At 36.8% G+C, this 27,504-nt stretch overlaps 1 protein-coding gene and 1 non-coding gene across 2 annotated transcripts in view; one reads left to right on the forward strand and one right to left on the reverse strand.

Moving 5' to 3' along the window:
• Atrx (ATRX, chromatin remodeler) overlaps positions 1 to 27,504 on the reverse strand; it is a 131,758-nt gene that overhangs the window by 67,010 nt on the left and 37,244 nt on the right. The window contains exons 3-10 of the mRNA NM_009530.2: positions 26,293 to 26,348; positions 24,369 to 24,421; positions 23,091 to 23,215; positions 19,683 to 19,796; positions 15,285 to 15,394; positions 13,743 to 13,810; positions 9,936 to 12,949; positions 3,227 to 3,299 (exon numbers count right to left, since the gene is read on the reverse strand). Of these exons, the coding sequence (NP_033556.2) occupies positions 3,227 to 3,299; positions 9,936 to 12,949; positions 13,743 to 13,810; positions 15,285 to 15,394; positions 19,683 to 19,796; positions 23,091 to 23,215; positions 24,369 to 24,421; positions 26,293 to 26,348 (3,613 nt within the window). The remainder of the gene's footprint in view (positions 1 to 3,226; positions 3,300 to 9,935; positions 12,950 to 13,742; positions 13,811 to 15,284; positions 15,395 to 19,682; positions 19,797 to 23,090; positions 23,216 to 24,368; positions 24,422 to 26,292; positions 26,349 to 27,504) is intronic.
• Positions 9,200 to 9,311, forward strand: Gm23656. Its single transcript, XR_003953150.1, has one exon. It is a non-coding gene; the product is annotated as a U6 spliceosomal RNA (small nuclear RNA).

The raw sequence follows: 27,504 nt of genomic DNA on the forward strand, positions 1-27,504 counted from the left end.
CAAAATAAATAAATCTTACACACACACACACACACACACACACACACACACACACACACACACCAAACCCTAAACTATGCCGAAAGCAAATAAAACCTTACCATAACAGCACATTCACACAACTGACATAAATTACAACTTAAGAAACCCTGACAAGCTCTGGGCAGCACATTCCTTTAATTCCAGCACTTAGGTAGCAAAGGCAGGGGAATATATTTGAGATTTAGCCTGGGCGCTATCTATCTATCTATCTATCTATATATAGATAGATAGATATTGAAACCATATCTCAAAAAAAGGAAAAACATAGTATTTGGTGTTATTATTATTATACTATCTCTTAAAAATATGTAAGCTTAACATGAAAAACCCAAGGTAAATTCTCAGTTGTATAAATTTCAAATTATAAGATCACTAATTTTTTCTTAAAAAAAAAAAAGCTCTATCAGAAAAATGACAGCTATCTATTTCAACAACTATACTTGGTCACCTAAATAGAAATTTATAAATAGGACCCTTCTAACTGACAAAGGTAATGCGTGTATTTTTAAAGATTTAATAGGTAGTTATTTATTTACAATAAAATACTGAAGGTGGGGAACTTTTTTGTGTTTTAATTTTCAAGACAAGGTTTTACTGTGTAGCCTTGACTGTCCATTCACCAAGTTGAAGATAGGACTTTCTTAATGACACAGCTTTAAAAGAGAAAAAGTAAAAAAAAAAAAAAAAGGAACTGTTTGTTGAGCCTTCACAAAAACATAAGCATATTGTTTTAGGGAGCTAAAGTACTGACTGTCTTAATTTCAGGAAGAAGAAAACTTCTTTAGCTTACAAAGTAGGCCATATAACTTTATTCTCACAAAGTCTTATGAATTTTTATGAAAGATACATCATAACTAAAATTAAATGCTTCAACAAGAAAATGTTTTACAGAAATTTATTGCATCCAAAGTTAAACATTTGAACAATACACTATTAACTTCTTCATAAACACCAACACTGGACATTTTAACAATACTACCGAAAAAGCAAAGCATATAAAATTTATACACAATTTACACACAATGATACAATTGTGTACAAATTTACATTTACAATATGCTCTCTACCAAGATATATCTCACTCAAAAAATATGAAATTTAAAAAAATGCCAAGATTTAATCATGATCTGCAAACAAATTCTAGAAGTTGATTAGTGCATATTTAAATATGCTCACATAATTTTTCTGTACTAAAATAGTTCAAAGAGGTATCTGTATTGCATCAGTGATATCGGTGAAAGATACCATGCATATTAAGATACTTCTTTGGTATGCTGGATATTAAACAAGTTATAAATTATAAGTTTTATCAAAGCACATTAAAATGAGTATAAAGACATGCTCAAAATAAAATTCAATTCCTCTCCAAAATAACCACCAGGGTTGCATTTAAAAAACCACACAAATACAAAATTGAATTAACGAAATTATCCAATAAAATAGATATCAGTTACAGAGAGATATATAGAATCCACTCATTTTAAAAGTAAAACTGTTACTTAATTTTTGATAAGTGATACCAAAATTGTACCTTGACAACATGCTTAGTTGTTGGCTAAATATAAAAGATCATCTTCCATAGTTCAAAAAGTAGGAGTAACACCTAGTGACATTGGAAGACTTGTGATTCATAGGAAACAGCAGCTTATATAAGTGAAAAACGAAAGCATTCTAAAAGACAAATAAGTTGTAAATGCTTCCATTATCTAGCAATGATGGTATACGAAAATCCCTGACTAAACATTGTATGCTTTGAACATTCCAATGTAGGACTTACTATATTATCCCATCAAATAGCTTAGACAGACATTTGTTGAGAAAAAAAAAAGTAAATAGGAAAGCAGAAGAAAAGTCTTTGGGTTTACACATGAGCTCTAATTAAGTACAAAATAAATATGACCTTTCACCCTAGTTCGCCTATCCTGTCTACTAACAGAAACCTGTTGGTATCAGCACAACATCAAATAAGGTCAGAGAACAGATGTGCTTAGAGCACTTGGTTCATCTCTCACAAAATGATGACAGCAAACACATATAATTTTTAGTTTCTTAAAACTAGAGCTTTCTATTAAGACAGATGGCCATTTTAGTGTTCTTTGCTAAGATCATCTCCAGGCTATCACGTATTTTGGTACCAGGATAAGAGAAAATACTATCAAATTTTCAATATTAGAGATTAAAATTATGGCAAAAGAAGTTAAAGTCACCAGCCTGAGATCATACAATTATTAAAAGACTAGAAGCTGTCCATTCACTATACATATCATGCTATCTTCTCACTGAGTATTATGACTACTATCCTAAAGGATGGGAAATGATTAAAATGTATATAAAACCATGTTGACATGCTATGACAGGGGTGTCTTTCTTTCCTTCTCTCAGCCATCCCTTAGATTAAAACTATATAGGCTTCATTGTTTACATTTCAATCAACTGTTTAAGTCTTCGTGAAGTTAATAATGTCATATTACCTACGTCCATTTTATTTGGGAAATAAAGATTAGAATATGAATCTGTCTAGATAACTTCTCAACTGATTCTTAGTTTGAAAGCAATTTCCTAATCTTAAGTATATGAATCCTCTTTATTTACTCTTCACAGGTCTTCATAAATAGTACTACCGTGTTGAATGACAAAACAACAATCAAAGAGAGATGTCTGTTCTTATTTATTATAATTTACTTGCATTAAAATTAATCTATAAAAATTAAAAGTCTCAGCCGGGTGAGGTGGCACACGCCTTTAATCCCAGCACTTGGGAGGCAGAAGTAGGCGGATTTCTGAGCTCAAGGCCAGCCTGGTCTACAGAGTGAGTTCCAGGACAGCCAGGGCTACACAGAGAAAATCCTGTCTAGAAACAAAACAAAACAAAACCCTGTCTCAAAAAAAAAATTGAAAGTCTCAAGAAATTATCACAGTTTACATGGAAACATAAATCGACAGTTCTTTGTTTATAACACACCCTATGCTAGGTGTGTTAATATTGATATTTACTTTCTCTTAAGGTTTCTGAGCTTTAGCCCATTTTCTGGCCTTTGTTTCAGACTTGCAAGAAGACTGTGCACGAGTCATTCTAAGGCAGGAGCTCCTGGTTTTTATAACCTGGTTGTTGTTGCGTTGTTGCTGTTTGCGCCCATGCCTAGGGTGTGTTATAATCTTAAGTTCCTTACAGATGGAATCATACCTATTTTCAGGATCATTGTCGTCGTCGTCATCATCCACTGTGGCAGGCACTGATTTAGATAAGGCTTCATCTCCTTGGGGGGAAAAAGTGTACTTAAAATTAGGTTTGAATTGTCTATACAAGGAATACTGTATAAGATAAAACTGAAATCCAACAACGCTAGATAGAGCAAACTAGTAGGTTCTATGTAAAACTGTTGAAATGTAAAGTAAGTACAAGGGAATTTTATGAAGGACCAGCAGGAAATAACAGTTAACTCTTACATGTCCCCCAGGGTTCTTTCAAAGCATAAGAATGTTTAAGGCAAGCATTTTCAGAAATGATTATTAACTGCCGTCCTTCCCAGTGGTTTTTGTTAAAGCAACTGTATGGATTTCTAAAGGTCTGACGTTAGCAGGGATCTTCTTTTCTCTGCTATCACTGAAGAATAACAAAACTGCTTCTACCATTTTGGTAGTGCCAAGTCACCGAAAAACACACCTGAATCCATACAAAATCTGTGATTTCAAGTACCCAGAAAGACATTCAAGTGCACTAAGACTTAATTTTTAAAAGTTCTGTTCTTTTTGTTTTAACATCGAAGGAGACGGCTAAGGTTGTAATTCAGGGGTAGAGCACTAGCCTGATATTTACAGGGTCCCAGATTCTATCAACACACACATAAAAAGGAGAAGGCAGGAGGACTGAAACTTGTGCAGTTCACTGTACAGAAATTTTTCCTCAAATGAACAAACTAAATACTAAACTCTAGTTAATATTATGCATGCCAAAGTATATATGGGTACTTATGCTGATGTCCACTATCAATTCTGAAATTACAAAGAGAAGGGGAAGCTGGCAAATGCCAATCCTAAGCTAACAAATACTAAAAGGAAATGACTAGCTGCTGTTAATTAGTAATGAAGACAAAGAAAGAAGAAGACAGTGAAGAAGAGGGGGGCTCATAATAAGGAAACATTTGGACATAGTTGTGCTACACACTCGATAAACCCGCATTCATATATTCATTCTCATATTCTCTCTCTCTCTCTCTCTCTCTCTCTCTCTCTCTCTCTCTCTCTCTCTCCCTCCCTCCCTCCCTCCCTCTCTCCCTCCCTGACACACAGTGTGGTGGAAGATGGAGAATGCGTGCACATACAATACTAAAATCAAGCTAGGTAGGGTGCTTTACACCACTAATCTCAACACCAGACAGGCAGAAACAGGGGATCATAAAATTAAGGCCAGCTTGGGCCGAGCATGGTGGTACATTTCCTTTAAGGCTAGCTCTCAGGAAGCAGCCACAGGAGAATATGTGAGTTCAAGATCAAACTGGTCTACATAGTAAGTTCCAGGCCAGGTAGGGTTACACAGTGAGACCTATCTCAAGAAAACAATTAATCACTAAAGGGCCTAGAAAGGTGGCTCAGTAGTTAAGAGACCATTAATAGGATCTGAGTTCAGACCCCAGGACTCTCATCAGGCAATTCCTGACTACCTGTTAACTGCAACAGGGGAATTCAACACCCTCTTTTGATCTCTGTGGGCGCTCACACAAGTGCAGAGACACAAACATACATATAAATTAACAATTTTTAAAAACCTACTGAAATCGAAATAAATCTTGAGTCTCCTGTAATAGACACTGTTTTAGTTACACAAGTTACCGCAGGTGAATATCTGAGACCCTCTCCCCCTTTTTGCCATTTTTTTCATTACAAAATGATAGGGGAAAATGGCAGAAACTATCTCTATAAAGATCACAGACACTGGGCTGAGAAATGTAGCTCAATGGTAGAGCACTTGCTTACTGTATGCAATATATGCAAGGGAACAGGTCTGAAACCGAGTACCAAGGTGCTAGGAGCAATGAATACTTACAGATTCTCGATGCTAATCTGCTAAATGCCCAAAGTCAAAATAACCCTCACAGTGTCCCAGGAAAACATCCCATTTGAATAGAACAATACTGAAACAGCATATTACTAACTACATTTCCCTCAATCCCCTTTTTTCTGAGAAAGGGTCTCACTATTTAGCCCTGCTCAATCAGCAATTTGCAATGTAGCCCAAAACAACTTCAGATCAATTGCAGTGATCCTCCTAGGATTATAAGTATACCACCAGGCCAGGTGATACGCTATCCTTTACTGTCCTAAACTTCAAAGTCAAATTCAAACGCTACATGCTTTTCAAAGTTTTCCCCGAATATATTTAACTGGGTTATTTACAGCCCCATTGTGGCTTTCTCGGTTTTCTCTTTCCTTGGTTTGGTTTCTCATTCTGTGGCTTAGGCTTCCCTGAAACTTAGTGTGTAGTCAGGAGAACCTCTGACTCAAAGGCCTCATCTGCCTCGTCTTCCCAAGAGCTAGGATTACCTGAATGAGCCACCATGCCGAGAGTCGCAGATGATTGGACTGTGTGTAAAGCTCAGGTCCTCTCCAAAAGTGGCAAGCAAGGGCTCTTAAATGCCGACAAATCCACCATGCACTAGACTATAGCTCCGGTATCATGCCCGTCCTCTTTGTTCATGCCTTTCTCAAGTCACAATTTCTAGGAAAATGTTGTGGCTATGAGATGCCCAAGTATTACTGAATAAATTAGAACCTTCTAAGCTCATAATGTGGAGGGACATTATTACAATGTTCTAAATTTGTCACATAAAATTAAAGTGGACATAGAAAATGAATACACTTAACATAGTTGTATTATGTTGATCATACAAATAAATTCATTCTTAAGGAATGTTTTTTATTACTGACTCATACCTAGGTTTATATTCAAAAACTATATTTGTGCATAGTATTCACCTCCAAGAGCTTTTATATTCTGTTGTATTTGGATATTTTTATTGACAAAACCCCAGGTTTGGGTAGGATAAATTCCCTAGCTAATTTATCTTCCTCTTTTTTTAATCCCAAGTCTTCTACTTGGTCCTAAGCAATTCCCAAGCAACAGGGTTTAGCTCCTAAGACCTGTAGAAGGGTCAGCATCTGAGTACGTGACAGACACTCGAGCTTTTCTGATAGCTACACCTAGGTAAGGGGTCACGGAGTCAGCCCAGAGCCTTCATGGAACACAGGGAGCAAGGATAGTACTCCATTTTATTAGAAAATACATTCATTGGTTGCTGTCTTCTAAGGTCTAATGAAGACTAGTTATTACTTATTACACAAAGTATTGTAACTTCAAATATAAGAACTAAAACTTTTCTGACGGACAAGGTGATACAAACTCTTAACCTCAGTACTCAAGAGGAAGACTACTACAAGTTTAAGGTGGTTCTAGTCTACATACTTTCAGGCCAACCAGAGCTATAGCAAGACCGTGTCTTATAAACATCAAACAAAAAATAATAAAGAATGCATAAAAAAATGAATGATTGGGATGGAGAGATGGCTCGGCAGTTACAAGCCCTTGATGATCTCACTGTCCTTGCAGAGGACTCAAGTTTGACTCCAAATATCCACACAATGGCTTAACAAACTTCTGTAACCCAAGGTTCAGGGACTCTAAAGCCTTCTTCTAGACCCTAAGAACACCAGGCACATGTGTGGTACACAGACATATATGTAGGCAAAACACTCAAGAACTAATTAATAATTAAGACGAGAAAAACAGAATATTTAACATATGTCAAATCAGTAAGAATGTAGCTCAGACATGAGGCCCTGGACTCCTCCATTCCAGACCCATCCCTGCAGGCACGCACACACACACACACACACACACACACACACACCCATCCCTGCAGGCACACACACACACACACACACACACACACGAACACAGAGAGAGGGGGGGGGAGACAGAGGGAGGGAGGGAGAGGGAGAACTCAAGAGAGAACACTTTTTTAGGAAATGAAAATCAGTATAATATTTTTAATTCAATATGCAGAATACACTAGGGAAGCCATTTAATCACAGAAGATCATCTTAGAGTGTTTAAGATCGGATCACTTACCTATGATTTCCTAACAGTAACACTGTATACAATAATAAGTAGTAATAAGTTTTCCTTTCTACATTCTAATCTTTAATAGGGTTTTTCCCAACTAACGGGATAACGAAAACATTTTCTATCAAAGTAACCTTGGTATTTTTTTTTAATTATGAGTATATGCCTGAAGTACAAGTATGTGCACCTATGTGCAAATGCCCTAGAGACAGAGGAATAACAATGTTTGGGTGTTTGGGACCCACCCAACTGGATACCTAGAATTGAACTCTACTCCATCTTTCTAGCTCCTAGATCTATTTTTAATACAAGACCACCATTCTTAATCTACAATTTTGGTGCTAAAAAATCTCTCGTTTGATAGGAAAACCTGATCTGAAGTGTTCATTTCTCTGAGTGTGAGCACTCACATAGTGGAAACACTGTTTGATTTTTTGTGGCATCACATGAAACCTTTATTAAAGGGCCATAAGTTAAGGTTTGTTCTTTCTTTCTTTTTTTCTTCAAAAAAAAAAATGACTGAATTTTTTTTTCTTCAAAAAAAAAAATGACTGAAGCTAGTTCCATTTTAAAAATGGGATGAGAAACACATATGGCATAAAAAAAATTTCCTGTAATTTTTGTCTAAACTGGAAACAGTTTTCTATGAAACCTACTTATATATTTAATAATTCTAATATTCTTAGTTAGTTGGAATTGTTTTAACTAATTAAAAAGTAAAAAAACAGGACACATATACTATTCAATTGATTTTCTTGAAGCTATAATAAAAATTAAATACTAAAAAGTATTTTTCTTGGGGAGTGGAGAGATGGCTCAGTGGTTAAGAGCACTGGTTGCTCTTCCGAAGGTCCTGAGTTCAATTCCCAACAACCACATGGTGGCTCACAATCATCTATAATGAGATCTGACACCCTATTCTGAGGTGTCTGAAGATAGCTACTTACATATAATAATAAAATAAATCTTTTTTTAAAAAAGTATTTTTCTTGGTATTAAGGATAAATTGATCCAATTCTAATTCATCAGGGTGAGATAATTTGGGTATTTCTTTCTTCCTTTATTTTGGTAGTGTTTTTAAACGAGAAACATCTGTCCATATCATTAGATAAGGGAAGGATTATAATAAAGTAAATTACAGTGTTAAAACATTTATCTAGGACTGGTGAGATGGCTCAGCGGGTAAGAGCCCTGACTGCTCTTCCGAAGGTCCTGAGTTCAAATTCCAGCAACCACATGGTGGCTCACAACCATCCGTAATGAAATCTGGACAGCTACAGTGTACTTATGTATAATAATAAATAAATCTTTGGGCTGGAAAGATGGCTTAGCAGTTAAGAGAACCGACTGGTCTTGCAAAGATCCTGAGTTCAAATCCCAGCAACCACATGGTGGCTCACAGCCATCTGTAATGGAATCTGATGCCCTCTTCTGGTGTGTTTGAAGACAGCTACAGTGTACTTACATACATAAAATAAATAATTCTTTAAAAAAAATAAATAAATCTTTTTTAAAACTTTGTCTAGTATAAAAAAAAGCCATGGGAATGATTGCCGTCAAATATCAAAACAATAACTTCAGAGAAGTGACCAGCCTCAGTTAACTTGGTTGGTCAGACTGAGTTCAAGACTAGCTTTGTTTATATGGGCCCATCTTTTTTTTTTTTTTTTTTAATGTTCAGGGAACTTGATGGGACACAAAATAATCTGTTTTTACTTAAAAAACAAAATCTCAGAGCAAAGCAGCCAAAACTTTTATATGCCAAGTTATACCAGTATCAAGCACTCACCACCACTGCATGAATAAATACCTATTAAATTACTGACATTATAACCAGCCTGACAGAATGAAAATGGAGACATTAAGTGTCCCTCAGGCAGACTACTGAAAACTAGATCCACAAAATAGCAATTTCTTCCCAGGAATCTAATGCTAGGACAAGGAAAAAGGCTAGGAGCCCGGGGCTAACCAAAAGGAGCACTTGGCTCTGGGAAAAGAGGCTCCACAGCTCTAAGAACTTGTCATAGCACCAAGTAGGTGCTCGCACTAGCAACACATACAGGAAAATTAGAAAGATACAGAGAAAAATTAGCATTGCCCCTGCATAAGGATGACACACACACACGTACATGAGGCACTCCATACTTTAAAAACAAACAAAAAAGAAAACACCTTGTGGGATAAGACTGACTAAAGACTAATTGGTAGGTCAACGGTGAGTGGGGACCACAGTATGACCAAGAAAACCTAGATGTGCATATATTCCTGGCCATCTATAAACCTTCAAGACAAGACATGGCTGAGGAGAGAGGGGTGTCACTGGGATCTCTGTCCTTCTTTCCAATGTGGCCACAATGAATAAATATATTTTAATTTTTTTTACTATAAATTTGGCTATTCTTTAGATGGCCCCTGGGGAAACAACAGATAGCAAAACTGGACTTCTTGGGATACCTCAGGTTGGGTAACAGCATCAGCTTGATTAACTTTATAAACTACTACACATTATTTCAGAGAAACATATTAAACGGTGACTAAGTGTTTCTGTTGCTTAGCCAACAATTTGGTGTACCTGATGATGCTTGAAATGCCCTCCAATGATGGCGTCCAAATAAGCGAACATCTACAGTAAATGTCTACATACATTTCCCATGGGCTTCTCTTCAACACTAACTCTGCATTTCACCCGAGGGGAAAAATCAACAATATGAAACTCTAAGGGGGGGGGGGGTGCAGATTATAAACTCTAAGGTTGAAACTTATTCTTACATACCTGAAGACTGACAAAATCCAGTGTGTGAAGGCAGCACTAGATTTTCAGTCACGGGTTTGATTTTCTGTTCATCGCTGCTTTCCTCGCCTGCAGAATTCTGATCATCATCTCCTATATCAGAAGATGAAGAAGTGATGTCTACTTGCTTCCTTTTAGGAGTTGCTCTTAAGGAGTTTCTTTTTTTCTCCTTCGTATTGCCTGTCTTCTTTTTGGCTGAAGTTCTTTGTTTCTTCTGCTTTTTATTATCTTCTGAGCTTCCCTCAGCATCAGAAGAGGATGAAGCACTCTTTACTTCCTTGGTATTTCTCTTTGAACTGGAGTTTCTTCTTTCTCTCAAGTCAATTCTTTTCGGTCTCTTTTCAGTGGAGTCACAACACTGTCCTTTCAAGGATTTCTCAGTATCTGACGATGAACACTCTGGCCTCTTCCCTGGACTCTTTGCAGGCAAGCTGAATCGTTTCTTCTCTCTCAGAGACACTCTGTTCCTGGTCTTCTTATCTTCGGAAGAGTCACAACTATCTCCTTTTCCTGGCAATTTATCAACACTATCAGATAATTCTTCCTTCTTTTCACATGATTTATCTTTCCATTTTTTGCCTTTCTTTTCTCCACCAGCTGTGTCAGTTTTACTTTGCTTTATGCCTTTAGAAAAAGGACCAATCTCCTCTTCCTCCGGCAATCTCTCGGTCCCATCAGAGGAAGAGTCCCACTCCTGCTCTCGCTTCAGTGTTTCTCCCTTTAAGTCTGGGGCTTTCTTTCCTTTTGTTCCAGGTCTCTGTCTGCTCTGCTTCTTTTCGCCTTCAGAAGACTCATCGCTCTGCTCTTTCTTTGGAAATCGATCAGTGCCATCAGATGACCCACCCTTTCCTTTTCTACTTTGTCTGCTTCTCAGATGTTTAGTCTTTTCTTTAGTCTTAGAGACTCTTTTGTCTTCAGGGGAATTCACGTTCTCCTCTTTCACTGAAGGCTTTTCAGCACCATCAGAGGAAACACCAGGTTTGCAAAGCATCTCTCGGAATTCCACTCCACTCCTGACTTTCTCAATGGAACCTCCTGCTATGGAGCAACTCCCTCCCTGCCTGCCTTCAGTGTCACCAGTGTCATCAGCAGATGACCCTTCTTGTGTTGTCTTCGCCCTCTCATGCCCTCCATTATCCACTACTTTTTTGCCCTGTTTTTCATCTTCAGAAGAGTCCTCTTCTTTTTTCTCTGGAACACTTTTTCTGGCAGCCCCAATTCTGCTCATGGTTTTTATCTCTCTCTCTAACTCTGAGTCATAGTTAGAGGACTCTGAGTAGTTCTGGCGTTTCTTTTTAGAGATAATAGAGGTTTCTGTTGATTTTCCTTTTTTAGTGTCAAAATCTGACCCGGAAGTAGAATTTTTCCGTTTCCTTTTTCCATTATCATCTTTCCCTGTTTTACCTTTATGATTCATCTGTGGTTCATTAATGTCAGTGTCTGAGGAAGAACTATGCCCCATCTGACTTGCCTCTTTGAGGACTGCTAGCATTTCATCAGAATCTGAATTCTGATCCCCAATCACTGGTTGCTTAGCTTTGGGTACCTTGTGAGGTTTAGGGTTATCAGTAGCACAGTCAGCTGAGTTTCTCTTATCCTTTTTTCTTATTGGACCTGACATCTTTTGTTTCTCCTTCATAGTTCCATTACTTTCTTCATCTGAATTCGACATTGCAGGGTTGCTTTCTGTCTGTCGCCTCAACGGTGTAGTTTTTACACGTGGGGATCTTCGAAGATCGGAGTCTTCTAAAAGTATTGTGACATTGTTTTCATGATCACTAATTTCCTCTCTGGGTCTACATTTCTCTGAGCTGCGGGCCACCCCAGAACTTTTACGGCCATTCTTCTCTTGTGACACTTCCTGACAGTCAACACCTTTAATTGGGGAATTAGAAAGGGAAACTGGGGTAAGTTTAACAAATAATTCTTTTCTTACTTTCGCTGTGACTTTTGACTTAATATTTCCTCTGCTGTCTTTTGAAGAAACATTTAATTTTACAGAGGAGCTCTCCAGTTCTGGCTCAGTCCCACTGTTGCCGTCTCCTTGATAATCAGCTGAACTCTGAACTTCCATAGCACTCTCAAGGCTATCAAAAATGTCTTCTGGAACCGAGGAAGGAACAGACACAATATCCATATCTAAATCCTCAGGAGTGTTAGTGGGTTCATACTGAGAGCCATCTTTCCTACCTGAACCCTTATGTTCCCCACTAGTACTTTTGTGTGCTCTCTGCTCTTCACCATCTATGGCCTTTACTGATGATCTAGCATCTAACTTTAAAAACTCTCTCTTTTCTGTAGAATAGGATTTTTCCCCTTTTCCTAATTTTGTTTCAGACTTAGCATCTGTGCTTTTAAGGTCTTTGGTATTTTTTTCTTTGTGTACATCATCCAAAGCTTGGATCTCTGAATTCAAATCTTCTTCTAATGCAAGATGAGCCTTCTTGATATCATCCAACACAGATTTAAAAGACTTAAGTTGACATAACTTCATAGCAGAAGTCATTTCTGAATTATCTGCTGCCTGTTTTAGAAACTTAATGTAACTGGAGTTCATGTTGGATGTAGTCTCAATCAGTTTTGTTGTCTTCTTAATCATCTCTTTGGGCACAGATAGTGCTGAGTGAGAGTAAGTGGAGCTTACAGAACCAGAACAGGACTCCTCTAACTTTTTTTCTTCTCCATTACAACTAGAACTACTCTTCTTTGGAGAAAATTTGGATGTTTGGTCACAGACTTTACTAGTCTTTTCACTGTCAACTTTTATCTTCTTCTTATTCTGTTGCAACAACTGTTCTAAATTCTCAAATACGCTGTTGCACGCAGTCACCAAGTCCAGTAGAGGCTCTGGTTGACAAATATAGCAATACCACTGATTGTTTTCATCCATTATTGTAGACAACTCCTTTCGACCAAGGTTGCGCAGGATGCATTTCTTACAGAAGGCGTTATGACAAAAGTCACAACAAATCAAGTTCCCACCTTCTGCACACCATCTGAAATGGTTTAAGGATTCAAATGTTATTTCTAGTGAAAGGAATTTTCATGTCTTTGATGATAAAAGAATTTAAAATTTCCTACGAGCATCTTTAAAGTAGTAATTTACATGGTCTGCTTACTTTTATCCGAAATGTAAAACTAAACAAGGGTTTGTGGCAAAAGACAACCAACAACTAAACATAGCAAGGAATACTGTACAAAACATGGATCTACTAGGGTTGGATAGATGGCTCAGGAGATAAAGAGACCATAGTGCTCTTGCAGCACAAGGAAGTTTGGTTCCCAGCACCCGTATCAGACAGCTCACTAGCGCCTCGGATTTCCAAGGGTAAATACACACAATTGCTCATAATTACACATAGACACAAACACATAAAGACACACGGTAGAAAATCTAAAAAAAAATTAAAACATGAATCTAGCAAGAGTGATAGTGCATTCCTTTAATGACAACATTTGGGAATCTAGCAAGAGTGATAGTGCATTCCTTTAATGACAACATTTGGGAAGCAGAGGCAGGTTAATCTTTGTGAGTTCAAAGCCAGGCGAGTCTATGAAGCAAGTTCCAGAACTGTGAGGACTGCTATACACTAAATAAATAAATAAATACATACATACATACATACATACGTACATAAATACATAAATAAATACATAAATACATAAATAAATAAATAAATAACAAAACAAAACAAAACATGCCTTAGGAGAGAAAAACATAATCTAATGAAGTTGATAATTATCCCAAAATAGACAACAATTCATCTTAAATGAGAATTTATTACCTACCTACATTGTTCATCCATTCCATCTGAGTCACGGCTAATATCGTCACTCATATAATACTTAAAGCAGTTCTATTCAAAGAAAAGAGAAAGGGAAATTTATTCAAAATATACAAGTCACAAATCTTACTTCAAAGCCATTAAAATGTGAAAGCGTTGTGCATGTTTTAAGTGATAAAAGCAAGAACACTATACTTTAAACACTGGACTACTTCAAGAAACTGCCTCCTTGAAATCTTGAACTGGAATTCTCATCAAGAACCACTATCCCTTATATAATAGTATACAAAAAGACAAGCTACTTAGTAAACACATTTCTAACTAGCTACCAAAGTTCTAAACAAAGATGTATGTTTCTGCTACTTAAAATGTTTAACAGTTAGTATATATAAACACTATGTCTACAGCTAAGTAATTAACAATATACAGTATTTTTAAATCTCATGGGGAAGTCTGAGGTTCATTAACAGGCAAGTAATATCCAATAACTAACATAACTGGGTAAGATGCAAAGAAAGCATTCAAATGCAAGTCTCATTAAACCAATTCCTTTCCACTGGGACTAGGGAAGACAAATGACATGTTATTAGTGACATGTCAGTACGTGACATACAGGCCTCATGGAAAAAAAAGGCAAGTATATAGGCAAAGAGAGCAAGCAGCAAGCCCAGTGATAAAACATTTGAACACTACAACAAAAGGGACTTTGGATAGAACTCTGGATCAAACGAATTCAAGAAAGGGGAAAACATGTAACCAAATTAAGCTTGGTAGAGGTGAGGATGTCAGAATCTATCAAACATTCATCTGGCGTGTTTCTTATGGCCTTCCTCTGTAGTTCAAAAGAAACAGGGTCTCTCTGAAACTTACTATGTAAGCCAGTCTGAGATGGAATCCACAGAGATCCACCTGCCTCTGCCTCCTAAGTGTTAGGATTAAGGTGCATATCACCAATCCTGACTAAAGGAGTGTGCTCGCTTTGGCAGCACATATACTGACTGAAGGAGTACATTTTCATTGGGAAACAAACGAACATAGAACTGTTCTTAATCCAACATGAGCTGGAAATCTGAAACCTTGGTATGAAAGCTATCTGAAACTCAATCCACGTTTTTCCTAATAAAAAAGTACACAAATACTGTTAACATTATAATTAACATATATGAAACACTTTCTAAAATCTTTTATTTCCTAATCATATTGAAGGTGTGTTTGACATGGAGATTTAGAGAAGGAGGATATGGAAGAAAGTTATAAATCACATATATGTACACACAGGAACTGCAGGTTTTAAATACAGTAAGTCTCCCCTCCCCTTCACCTCCCAACCTCTGAACACCACACCAAACATCTAGAACAAAGTAAAATAATCCCACTTAACTCAACTAACTCTTACTCGTATTTTAGGTTTCAATTTCTATCTCATAAATTTAAAGCTTCCTGTAAGCTCATAAGTACAATATCTCTTACATAATGGCCATTCTCATTCCTCATCCACTGGGAGCCTCCAAAGGGCAAAACCACTTCTCAACAAATGTATACATACCTTACAGATAAGGACTTTGAGTGAAGGGTGTCTATAAATGGAATCTTTTTGAAAATGATTGACCTGCTGTCCACAAGCTGTGCAGCTCACGATCCCATGAAGTCCATCTTCTAGGAGCAAAGAATGATCATGACTCACAGAGTTACACTCATATGGCATTAGAAACACTAGAGTTCATAATCCGTGGGAAAATGTCTTGGGCACAGGTTAAAAGGGTAGTTTTACTGACCTTTTCAAAGACCTTAACAAACTTGACCGATTCTGAGATGAATCATACGTGCTAGCTACATTCACCATACAGATACACAACTCACTTATTAAGTTGGCAGAATCTAAAGAGACACCATGAAAAATTCCTTAAAAGGAAAATCAAAAGCTCTTTGTTTCTCGAGACACATTCTTGCTAGGTAGCCCTGGCTGGTCTGGTACTTGAAATGTAGCCCATGCTAGTCTGCAACTCACAGCAGCCCTCCTGCCTCAATCTGCACAGTATTGGGATTATAGGCATACACCACCACACCCAGATTCAAGAGCTCTGTCATTTGCTATTGCCTTGCAAACAAATTCAGTATCAGTTCATAGGGAATGGAAAAGTACATGGCAAAGGAGAAACCAAGTCTTTTTCAATTTTACAGTTCAGTTAGACATGCCATGAAGGTTTGGCTTCTTAAATACAATTGTTTGCACAGATTCTATCAAGATGGTAATTTATGGTGTTAACAATTCCCAAAATTTACTTCAACATTACTAATCACCAATGACCTTCTTTCTATGTTTACTTGATAACCTTTACCTTATCATTAATGTCTACTATTTGCAAACATGACATTGTGACAAATGCAAACACAACATCTTCTTATCAGCAAGCAGAATGCCTGAGAGGGTGGGAGAGGTCAGCTCTATTTTATATTTACTGCAAGAAAACGGGCTGAAGACAACTTACTCAGGAAAAGAAGCAGAAAACTTCACCTGCCTCATATTTTCTTATACACTTTCTATAATTATTTATGTGTATAGGGCCTTCGCCTGTACTACTTCTGGTAGTCTCAGAGGTCAATAGAGGATATCAAATCCCTTGTGAGCCACATGGATACTCTTGAAGAGCAACCAATGCTTTTAACCACTGAGTTATCACTCTGGCCCCTCCTGGTTTACTCTTAATCCCAGGCTGGTTATGTCAAGGCAGTCCTTCTCATTCTGAGAATATCAGATCATTGCAAGACTCTTTGAAAATAAAACAACACAAAATCAGGCACAGACCTGGAATCTCAGCAACTTGGGTGGCTGAGACAGGAGGATCACTTGAGCCCAGGAAATTGAGTCTAACGTGAGCTACATAGTGATGCCCTGTCACAAGAGAGAGACAGAGACAGAAAGAGACAGAGACAGAAAGAAACAAAGACAGAGACAGAGAAGGTTAAGAAACGGAGAGTCAGACAACAGACAGCAATTCCCACATCTAAACAATACATTTAAATCTCTTAAGATAATTCTTTAGAAATGATCTTGAAATGCAATCAAGGCCTTGATCCAAATCACACAGTGTGACTATCCTTCAAAGTAAATCAGTGCAAAAGTGTACATTCAAAAATGAAAAGGAGGTAAATGGTAAAGAGTGACTGTCTCTATCCCTAAATAAAAGACAAAACACCATATATATGTCTCATCATTTAATTCTGTTACGTAATGTTGTTAGTTTTAAGGTTCAAAGCACCATGGATCGAAATATTACTGTATCTTTATTTGTTGGTGTTTTAAAAGAACACAATAACACTTTTTTCAGAAAGAGACTTTACTACATATGCTAATATTTTATGTGAAATCAGTGTCTTATGTCAATGGTTTTCATATTAGATGCTTGTAATCTGTTATTTTAAAAAAATACAAACGTTTTAAATACTGATTTAAGATAAAGAAGATAAATAAAAGGTCCAGTTTGAAAATTCATCTAATGTTAAATTTATTCATTAAACATCCAGGTACTCTTGTGTATATATTACACCTGAATTTATTTTTTAACTTGGTGGTCCTTTGGAGATGTTTTTCTGTCCTGTGCAAAACAAGTCAGAGCTGAGGATAAGAACTGTTTCCTGTTTGAGAACTATACTAGTCCAACTATACTAGTCCAGCACTGTACGGACAGTGAAACTGAACCCATGCAGGCATGGCATGGATAAATTTCAAAAACACAGTGCTCCCGAAGCATATAAGCAGCATACTACTTTTTATACTTTTTTCAATGAAAATTGTTTTTGACTCACATTGAGATATAAAAGGCCATGCATATTCATGCACATGCATAAAACATTAAGATAACCATTACCTGTGGGGTAGGAAGATGGGAAAATGGATGGGAATAGAACTGAGTATTTATTTAAGTAAGATCTGAAGCAAATATGGTAAAATGCCGAAATGTTACTTCATGTACTTGTTCCTATACATGTAGGGTTGCAAGGTGATTTTTAATGAAGTATCTTAAAAGAGTGTTACTGTGCAAATGGAAAAGGCACTAGCATTCATTAGCTCAATGTATTTTAGTGGTTTTAAGGAATATAAAATATTTTTGCCATGTAGAAAAATTGTGTAATAAATACTTTAAACAATTTAAGTGGGCAAAGTATATTAAAACAGGCTATAATTAAATTCCTTAAATATACTTTTGCTTTGCTATTGTGCCATATTTTTGTTCCAAACTAAGATTATTTGATATAGTTTACATTCCTCAGTTTTCTAAATTTCTGTTCCATTTGGGAACTAATCTTCCAAAATGTCTTGAATGCTAACTATAGCCATGCTTTACCTCAAACCACTAGTTTATTCACATATAAAAGTATTAGAAACCCTAAGGTTGTATCCTATTATATCTGCTGAGATTTCTGATAGCTTAGACATGTAAATCACTAAGATGAAAATAAACATAAAATATTTAGGAATGACCATATTACTACAAAAGAAACAGACCCTTAAGCATGATGGTGATATTCTTACGATAAGTACCCAATAAAATTCCAGCAACACGTCTCTAAACCCAAGTACTGCAGCATACCAAACTGGCACTAGGAATTCACTCTCCAGCAACAGTAGCTCCTTCTTTCATTCTGTCTTCAAGCTGTTTCCACATTTCAGACACTGACTGATCTAATGTGTCTTCACAAAAGGCACCACCAAACATTAGTCTTAAAACAGTGCTGTCCAGTTATTTGACTTTGCTACAGGATAGATAAACAAAATAAATAAAGTGCTACTGATCCTTACCCATTACTATTAATGTGGCGAATATGATTAAGGTAGAAAAACAGTACCTTAGCTTTGTTGTTGAAATGGCAGCTTCCCTACTACAAATTTGAGGAATCTGATTATAATCTTTATGTTCAAAAGGGGTAGAACACCCTCTTGTGGGCAAAAGACTAAACAACAATCCCTTGATTCACCTGCAACCTAAAATTTAATAAATTGATATTATCTTAAGTATAGAAAATATTTTGCTAGTTCTATTGAAATAATCATATAATAAAATACAAATCTAAAATCTTTTTTAAAATCTCAACATAATTTCATAATTATGTACTATAAAAATATTAAAGAGACACATCTATAACACTTTTACTTGGAGATTTGCCATGTTCTAATTTTGAAAGAGTCATTCCTCTTATAGTTACAGATTCTGACTCTATTATTCTGCCCAAAAACTATATATAGGCACTATTTAAAAACCATACACAAAAAGTGGGGCAGAAACTCAACTATAATAGATTTCTAAGTAAATTCTCCCCACGCTCTTCCTATGGATGGCTAGACACTCTGGCCGTGTATGAGGGAAAACCAAGAGTGGAAGGACAGAACAACGAAAGGACTTCATCACTCCAGCTCCCATCTCCTCTACTTAGTGTTGCAATGAGTTCTATGGCATCCATGAAGACCAAACTGGGGACCATTCTTGAGCTCATCCAGAAATTCGAACTTGTCAGGAATGAAGGTGTTGCTATCTTAAATAAGTACTGCAACTACCACCTAATCTGATGCTCTATCACTGTCCATAGCATTATTCAGAGTATGGATGAAGTTACCTGAAGGAGGCTACAGGCAAAGTTTTACAAATTGGAAATGGCTTCCACTGGAGGGCACACTCATGCTTTTCTGGCATATACGTACTCTCGAACCAGTATGTGGGGAAGTGCTAAGCAACAATTAGTAGCCACTGAAGGCAAAGGTGTTTTGAGAAACGGACTTTAACCTTTTCTGCTTCAGAGCGCAAAGAGAAACAGAAATTATTTTTAAGTAGTGCTTTTACTAAACAATGGGCGGAAAAATGGAGGTATTTTTAGTAAGCATATGAGATTTTCCAAAATGGTCATAGACAGCAATTTAAACTCATGTTTCATTTCCACTTGTATTTACCTCCGCGTTTTTTGAGATTGTCAGCTTTCATTTTACTTCTGCTTCTAAATTCAGGCCCTTTAAAATCATCTTTGTCTTCATTCAGCACTGGCTCTGGTTGTACAATCACTGTACCTAGAATGATTTCATTTAAAAAACCAATTACACATATGAAATGTGCAAGTGAAGTGCAAGACTTCAGATCAAGCCAACATTGCTGGTACATAGTTTGTATAAGGACCACGGGCTAGTAGTAAACGGGCCAAGTGTCAGCAAATTACTTATTCAAGTTTAGTTCATAAAAACAGGAGGGAGGTATCATGAACTAAAAGAAATGTGTCAGTCAAATAGAAAGCCTCAGCCCAGCTCCCCGTGTTTACAGTGCCTATGACAAAAGCTCTTAGGAAATGACCTTTCATGCCAGGTTCCCTAAACAGTCTAAAGTAACTGGCAGAAAGCGAAAGACAGCCTATTTTTCTCACAGTCCAAATTGGAAAAAGAACTTTAAAGATTTTTAAGAGTTCTTCAACCTTGCTTCGGAGGGAGGGGGCTTGTGGAGGGTAGGAAACAGTAAAGTTCACTCTATTGCTGCTATACCTAGTCTACACAATTTCCCCCGGAGTACAGCGAAGCTTCACCAGCATTCATAGTCCTTGAAGAGTTTTAAACAGAAGGTCACTTTAAGACACTTAAAACTGAAGTAGTCAACCAATTAACCGTAGAATGAGACCATTTTTGTTGATGTCTATTAAAATGTTTTAGAAAGACTATCCTAACTAAAACCTCCAGGCTGAGGAGAAAATAAATACAACAAACATCATAAAAAAGCTCCAAGCCGGGGCTAGAGAGATGGCTCAGTGGTCAAGAGCACTGGCTGCTCTTCCAGAGGTCCTGAGTTCAATTCCCAGCAACCACATGGTGGCTCACAACCAACTGTAATGAGATATGACGCCCTCTTCTGGTGTGGCGAAAGACAGCTACAGTGTACTCATATACATAAATGAATAAATCTTTAAAAAAGGAAAAGATCCAAGCCTCAACATTTATGTGCATTACTGGGCTTAGTACTAAACTGGCCATTATAAGAACAATTTAACTCAATGCAGGGAGTTGTCACAGTTCCATATGAAACACAGGGATGTGTAAAAGCACCAAGTAGATTTTAGCAAATTATTGCCATCTAGTTGGTGTTAATAATTAAACGGAGAAGTATAAAAAAGGCCAGGAGGGCACAGAGGACTGATTACAGTCCACTACAGTAAACTTAAAGACTCACATCCCAAAACTGGTAGTTGTAAATGACGGTCACTTCATGTATGTACTTTCAGAGAAGCCCCAGGGTTTGCAAAGAGCTCTCAAGATTTAAGAACTAGTGTTCCTTCCTGAAGAGTGTTCTAAACAAAAGCAAAGCTGTGGTAGCAAGAGGATCCACTAGCACTGGCTTAAGACAGGTCTGAGCTAAAATCTGTGCTTCACAGAAATAAAAAAATCCCTTGAAGCTCTGAATTTGATCCTAAACTTCTAACAGTCTAGAAGCAATAACTACTATATTACATTGTTTACAACAGTGGTTCTCAACCTGAGATTCAGCACCCCCTTGGGCGTCAAACAACACGTTCACAGGGGTTGCCTAAGACTATTGGAAAATACAAATATTTACATTACAATTCATAAAAACAGCAAAATTACAGTTATGAAGTAGCCAGGAAAATAAATTTATGATTGGGGTCACTACAATATGAGGAACTACATTAATGGATGAAAAAATTAGGAAGGTTGAGAACCACTGATTTGAAGGATTGAATGAGGTAATTCATTAACAGCCAGCTATGTATGCATATTCAATACAGTAACAATGAGAATAATCACCCAAGGTAAGCTTAGGAAGCAGTTCTTGGTATTTAAATATGAGAATTAAACTTAGGTCAGGTTTGTAACATCACATACCAACTTCCAGCTACAGTTTCATTAGAAGAAATGTTTGGATTCCTAGTTCTCCGGAACACCTGAAGCACTCCCAGTGACAACAAGAATCAAAAGTGGGTAACCACCATTAGAAAGCAAACTCCCACATTAGTGGTTTCTGCTGTCAGCCACCAAACAAATTCATGAAATTGCTAAAGATAACTTGTAAAAACCAAGTAAATTACAGTCATCAGCAATTTCTTCTCCCTTTTCTTCTTTCCATCACTCTCATTTCATTTTATTCATTTTTCTTTATCTTATAATTCCTAGAGGCTGGAGACATAGCTCAGTGGTTAAAAGCACTGACTGTACTTCTGAAGGTACTGAGCTCAGATGCCAGCAACCACATAGTGGCTCACAACCACCTGTAATGGGATCTGATGCCCTCTTCTGGTATGGCTGAAGACAGCTACAGTGTACTTATTCATAATAATAAATAAATCTTTGGGCCAGAGAGAGCAGGGACAGAGTGAGCAGGGCCGACCAAAGTAAACAGGGTTGACCAGGGCGCAAGCAGAGGTCCTAAATTCAATTCCCAACAACCACATGAAGGCTCACAACCATCTATACAGCTACAGTGCACTCATATACATAAAATAAATAAATCTTTTTTAAAATCCTAATTATTCTAGTTTATCTTGTTAAGTGAAGCACAATCTCTCATACTGATATTCAACAAACTTCCATAATTGAGAAGCCATAAAGCATAAATATAAACAGAGCTTTAGTAAATACTGCTACAAAACATATGCTAAGAGACTAGAACATATTATTTAACAAAAGAAAACAAAAGTTCCAATTTGAAACACCGTAAAAACAGTAAGACCTTTATCACTCTCTTATCATCTAATCACACTACTCTCACTCTTGAACAAAGAGTCCAAGGTCCACTTGGCATTTTCTTCTCTCCAATCTAATCAATGGCACTTCACAGGTAGGACTACCACAGTCAAAAGGTCTGTGGCAACGTGTGTTTAAAGAGTAACTTCAAGAATCTTCCCTAAATCTATTAACAGTAAACATTCTTAGGAAATACCAGAATGCAATAAGACTGACCTAGCATGCAAAAGGCTCTGAGCATAACGTTCAGCACTACACAAAAACAAAGTCAGTAAGATTGAATTAGACTTCAAAATGCTTTCTGTTTTCAGGAACAGCCATTGCAGTTTTAAATAGGCAAGATCACTGACATTAACATCAACACTTAGTATCTTAAGCCCTTAAACCTATTTCCAAACTCAAATGTAATTTGGAAAGTTTGTCATCCCCTTATAAAAAAAAATCTATGAAAAAAATGTTAGATTTTGTTCTTTTCTAAACTAGCTGAATTGTCTTACCTAATTGAATAACATATTCTTGCATTCCCAAACTACACATTATTTCCAGACCACTAGCAATGTATAACAACAGTCATAATAAAATATATTTCAATTTAACTTCATGTGAAAAATTAATACAGATTACCTTTTGGCAAGCTTTGCATAGTAATGTCATTTTCTGAATTCTCAGTAGCAGCTTTTTCATTTACATTCTCATCCGTGGGTTTTTCATCATCAGATTCTACATATTTTGTCACAATTGAAGGTTTCCTACAAAAGAGTTATGGTCATAGAGTTATGGGCATTTCTGACTATTGGAGCAATATAGCAAGACCATTACTCTCAGGATACCATCAGAGTCACTAATGGAAGCAAATATCTCTTTATCAGATCACTAGAGATTCTAACTGAACACATACTTCATTCTGGTAGCAGGTGCATTTTTAAGGAAATTAGAGAATACATCAGGGGGCTGGTGAGATGGCTCAGTGGGTAAGAGCACCCGACTGTTCTTCCGAAGGTCCGGAGTTCAAATCCCAGCAACCACATGGTGGCTCACAACCATCTGTAACGAGATCTGACGCCCTCTTCTGGAGTATCTGAAGACAGCTACAGTGTACTTACATATAATAAATAAATAAATCTTTAAAAAAAAAAGAGAGAATACATCAATAAATTGTTTTTCAATATGAGATAGTAGGTAGATAGGGATGGCAAAAGCAAGAAATTTTCTAGAAAGGACTGCCAAACCATGGAATAGTGAATCTTAAGTATACCTGGAAATGGTTCCTGTCCTTATAAATTGTTTGGGAATTCAAAAGAAAAGACATACCACTTCTTCAACTTCCTATAACATACAACTGAAATGACTCCTTCCCTCCCAGGCATCAGATAACTCTTAAAACTTAAAACCCCACATCATTGTAAGAGAAATTCACCATTTCTCCTTTCTCTTCTCTGTAAAGCAATATATATTACAAGCATCAGTAATTATATAAATCCTTCTGTAAAATTTCCTTTCAACTGAAACCTCAATACATAAATCTAATTAGAATTTCTTATATTATAGTACTTATCTCTAAACATCTCAGTTTGTATAATGGATTATTTTTTTTTAAATGGTGAGTTCATAAAAAAAGATTGTGTTTTTAGAAATAGTAAACCAGGGCTGGTGAGAGGGCTCAGCCGGTAAGAGCACCCAACTGCTCTTCTGAAGGTCCTGAGTTCAAATCCCAGCAACCACATGGTGGCTCACAACCATCCGAAAAGAGGAGATCTGATGCCCTCTTCTGGTTTGTCTGAAGACAGCTGCAGTGTACTTAAGATATAATAAATAAATCTTAAAAAAAAAAAAAGAAAGAAAGAAATAGTAAACCAAATAACAAAACAAGAAAACATTTTACTCCTCTCAACATCAACCTACCTCTTTGACCTTGATGAACCTGAAGATCTGGATTTTTCTGAGGTGCTAGCTCCCTAGACAGGAAAAGAAAAATCAAGCAGAAAGGTGAGTAAATTTGTCCCAACACCTCTATAGAAGGATCTTTTGTCTAAAAATAAAACAAAATATTATTTTTACACCCAAAGTCTTCTTTCAAAATCCTTCTAAATCAAATTCTGAGGCTAAAAATATCCCTCAGTGGGAAAGCTGTAAAGTCCTGGGTTCAGCCCAAACATCACCAGGCCACCAACCCCATCCACACCCCTACCCATAAAACCCCTAATTCTCATCACAACTGAGTTTCCTTGACAAAAGATTCAATTTGTCTCTTTTGGGGAAGCGAAGGGGTAAGAGATATGTAAACCAAGACACCCAGCATGTGTTTTTCTATTAAGACTTGTTTTGTTCTTTCAAAGTTTCAAACATTTAATAATTTCATATTTCACTAACACGGTAATTGTAGTCACCAGCACAATATCAAGCCATCAAATAAAATTTCCAGTGCTAATAGGGGAGTGGCCCGAAGGCCGAACCTTTAGCATGTGTTCTGACACTGAACTACACCCTAGTTCTTCTGTTTTCTTTTTACTACTGTTGAGTTTTGTTTTGATTTGTTTTGAGACAGGATCTCATCGTGTAGCTTCAGCTGACCTGGAACTTACTATGAAGACCAGGCTGTCTTTGAACTCAGAGACCCGCCCACCTCTAGCTCCATAGTAGGGATGCCTACCATGCCTGATCCTTCTGGATGTTTTTATTTATAGAGTGTGTGTGGGGGCAGAGGGGGGTTACAAAAGCACGCCATCACCAAGTTTATTCTCACTCCATCACTGAGCTACTTCTCTTGAAATAATAACAATTACAAGCTAAGAATGTAAGAAAGAATACAAAGTTTACCATGATCTTAATATTTAACCTCCAACAAACAAAAGAAAGGAGCAGAACTAGTGAGGTTTATGAGAGACAGGTTTTTAAGGATTTAAAAGGTACTATTCTTCTCTGATAAATGGAACAAAATAGTTTCTCTTAAAATGTAGTTCTGTAGACTGCCAAGATGGCTCAGCAGGTAAGAGCACTAACTGTTCTTCTGAAGGTCCTGAGTTCAAATCCCAGAAAACACATGGTGGCTCACAACCATCCGTAATGAGATCTGACACCCTCTTCTGGTGCGTCTGAAGTCAGCTACAATGTACTTATGTATAATAATAAATAAATCTTTGGGCCAGAGCGAGCAAGGATTTTGCAAGTGAGTTGACCTGAGCAAGCGAGCCAATTGGAGTGAGTCAGACTGACCAGAGCGAGCAGAGGTCCTAAAACTCAATTCCCAACAACCACATGAAGGCTCACAACCATCTGTACAGCTACAGTGGACATATACACATAAAATAAACAAACAAATAAATAAATAAATCTTAAGAAAACAATTTCAAAAAAAAATGTAGTTCTGCAAGAAAGATGAAGGACCTCAGTGCATGTTATTAGGATAATCCTTAGAAACTCTGGATATAGTGCTTTGGACAATCTTAAAAGCAGCAGGACATGGTGGCAATACCATGAGACTCTGAGAGTCCAGGAAAGCCAAGGATACAGAGAGCTTGCCTATGAAAAAGGAAATAAAATCTCAAAGTTCTAGAGCCCTTTCCACAATGGGTACTTCAAAATGATAAAACACAATGATGATTAAATATCTTATTAATTGGCAAGCCCTTTCTGACCTCAAGTAAACTGCTAAAATGAACTGCATGATAAAATGGGCACCTCCACAAATTAAACAACAAACAAACTGAAGTTTCATAACAATAAATGTATACAACATTAGCCTTAAATGCTAGGACATTGGAAGCACTAAAGACAAATACTCTGTTAATAACTAATCATCTTTAAAATGCTTCAAAATTCTACTTACCTCTTCCTTGTTATTTTCCATCATATCAGAATTAAGTCCAGAACCACAGATTTTATCTGAAAAACGGGAAGTAATAAAGAATATTTATCAATTCTTCAATATATTAAACACCAAAAGTGGCAATGTGGCCCATGCCTGTAATTGAAGTACTCATGAGGCAGGGGCAGGCAGATGAACACAAATTTGAAGCCAACCTGGCCTACATAGCAGGTCCAAGATCAGCAAGGATTACAGAGGAAGAGTTACTGTCTCAAATAAATAAAATGAATGAATGAAAGCAAAATATGAATGCCTACAGTCTCCCAAGCCCATTTTGAAGGTATGAAACCAGCGATACTGATAATACTAAGTCTTTTCTTTTTTTTTTTTTTTTTTTTTTTTGGTTATCTAAGACAGGGTTTCCCTGTGTAGCTCTGGCTATCATGGAACTCACTATGTAGACCAAGATGGTTTTGAACTCACCGACATCCACCTGCCTCTAGCACTGCATATAAGACGACTGACTATTAATAAGCTATATTTCATCCCATTATAAAATGTTGGCAACAGAAGCTGGAGAAATGGTTTAGCTGGCAAGAACATTCACTACTCGTATAGAAGAACTCAGGTGACTACCACCACCCACGGGGCAGCTCACAACCATCCACAGCTACAGTTCTAGGTGATCAGACAGCCATGGGCACTGATTAAGCAGGCCAGTGGTGCAAATCCATGTAAGGCAAAATATTCATACGCATATATTAAATCTAAAATACTGGAGACACAAGTGTAAACTAAAACAAAAGCAAAGAGAAGAACAGAACAGAAATTAATGAAACAGGGAATGGAAAAAAAATAAAGAAGAAAAAGAGTAATGGTTCAAAGAAAAGAGAATAAACGTTAGGATAGACTGATCTAGAAGTAAAAGGGAGGATTACTACTACCAACCCTCAACAAATAAAAAGATTATAAATAAATTCTATGAATCATACACTGTGTGACAAGCTAACAAACTAATAAATTTGGGTCTTGAAAAATTAAAACATGGAAGACATTACTCACCAAATTTGACTCACAAAGAAAAGCAAAAGTCCAGATGTTCTAACCATTAATCATAACAAACATGTAGAAAAGGATGTGAATTCTTTGTGAATTCATCTAAAAATAGAAGATACTACCTAACTCATTTTATGAAGCCATTACCCTGATATCAAATCAGAATGAGATATTACA

This window comes from Mus musculus, chromosome X (assembly GCF_000001635.26).
Source record: "Mus musculus strain C57BL/6J chromosome X, GRCm38.p6 C57BL/6J".
Classification (NCBI taxonomy): domain Eukaryota; kingdom Metazoa; phylum Chordata; class Mammalia; order Rodentia; family Muridae; genus Mus; species Mus musculus.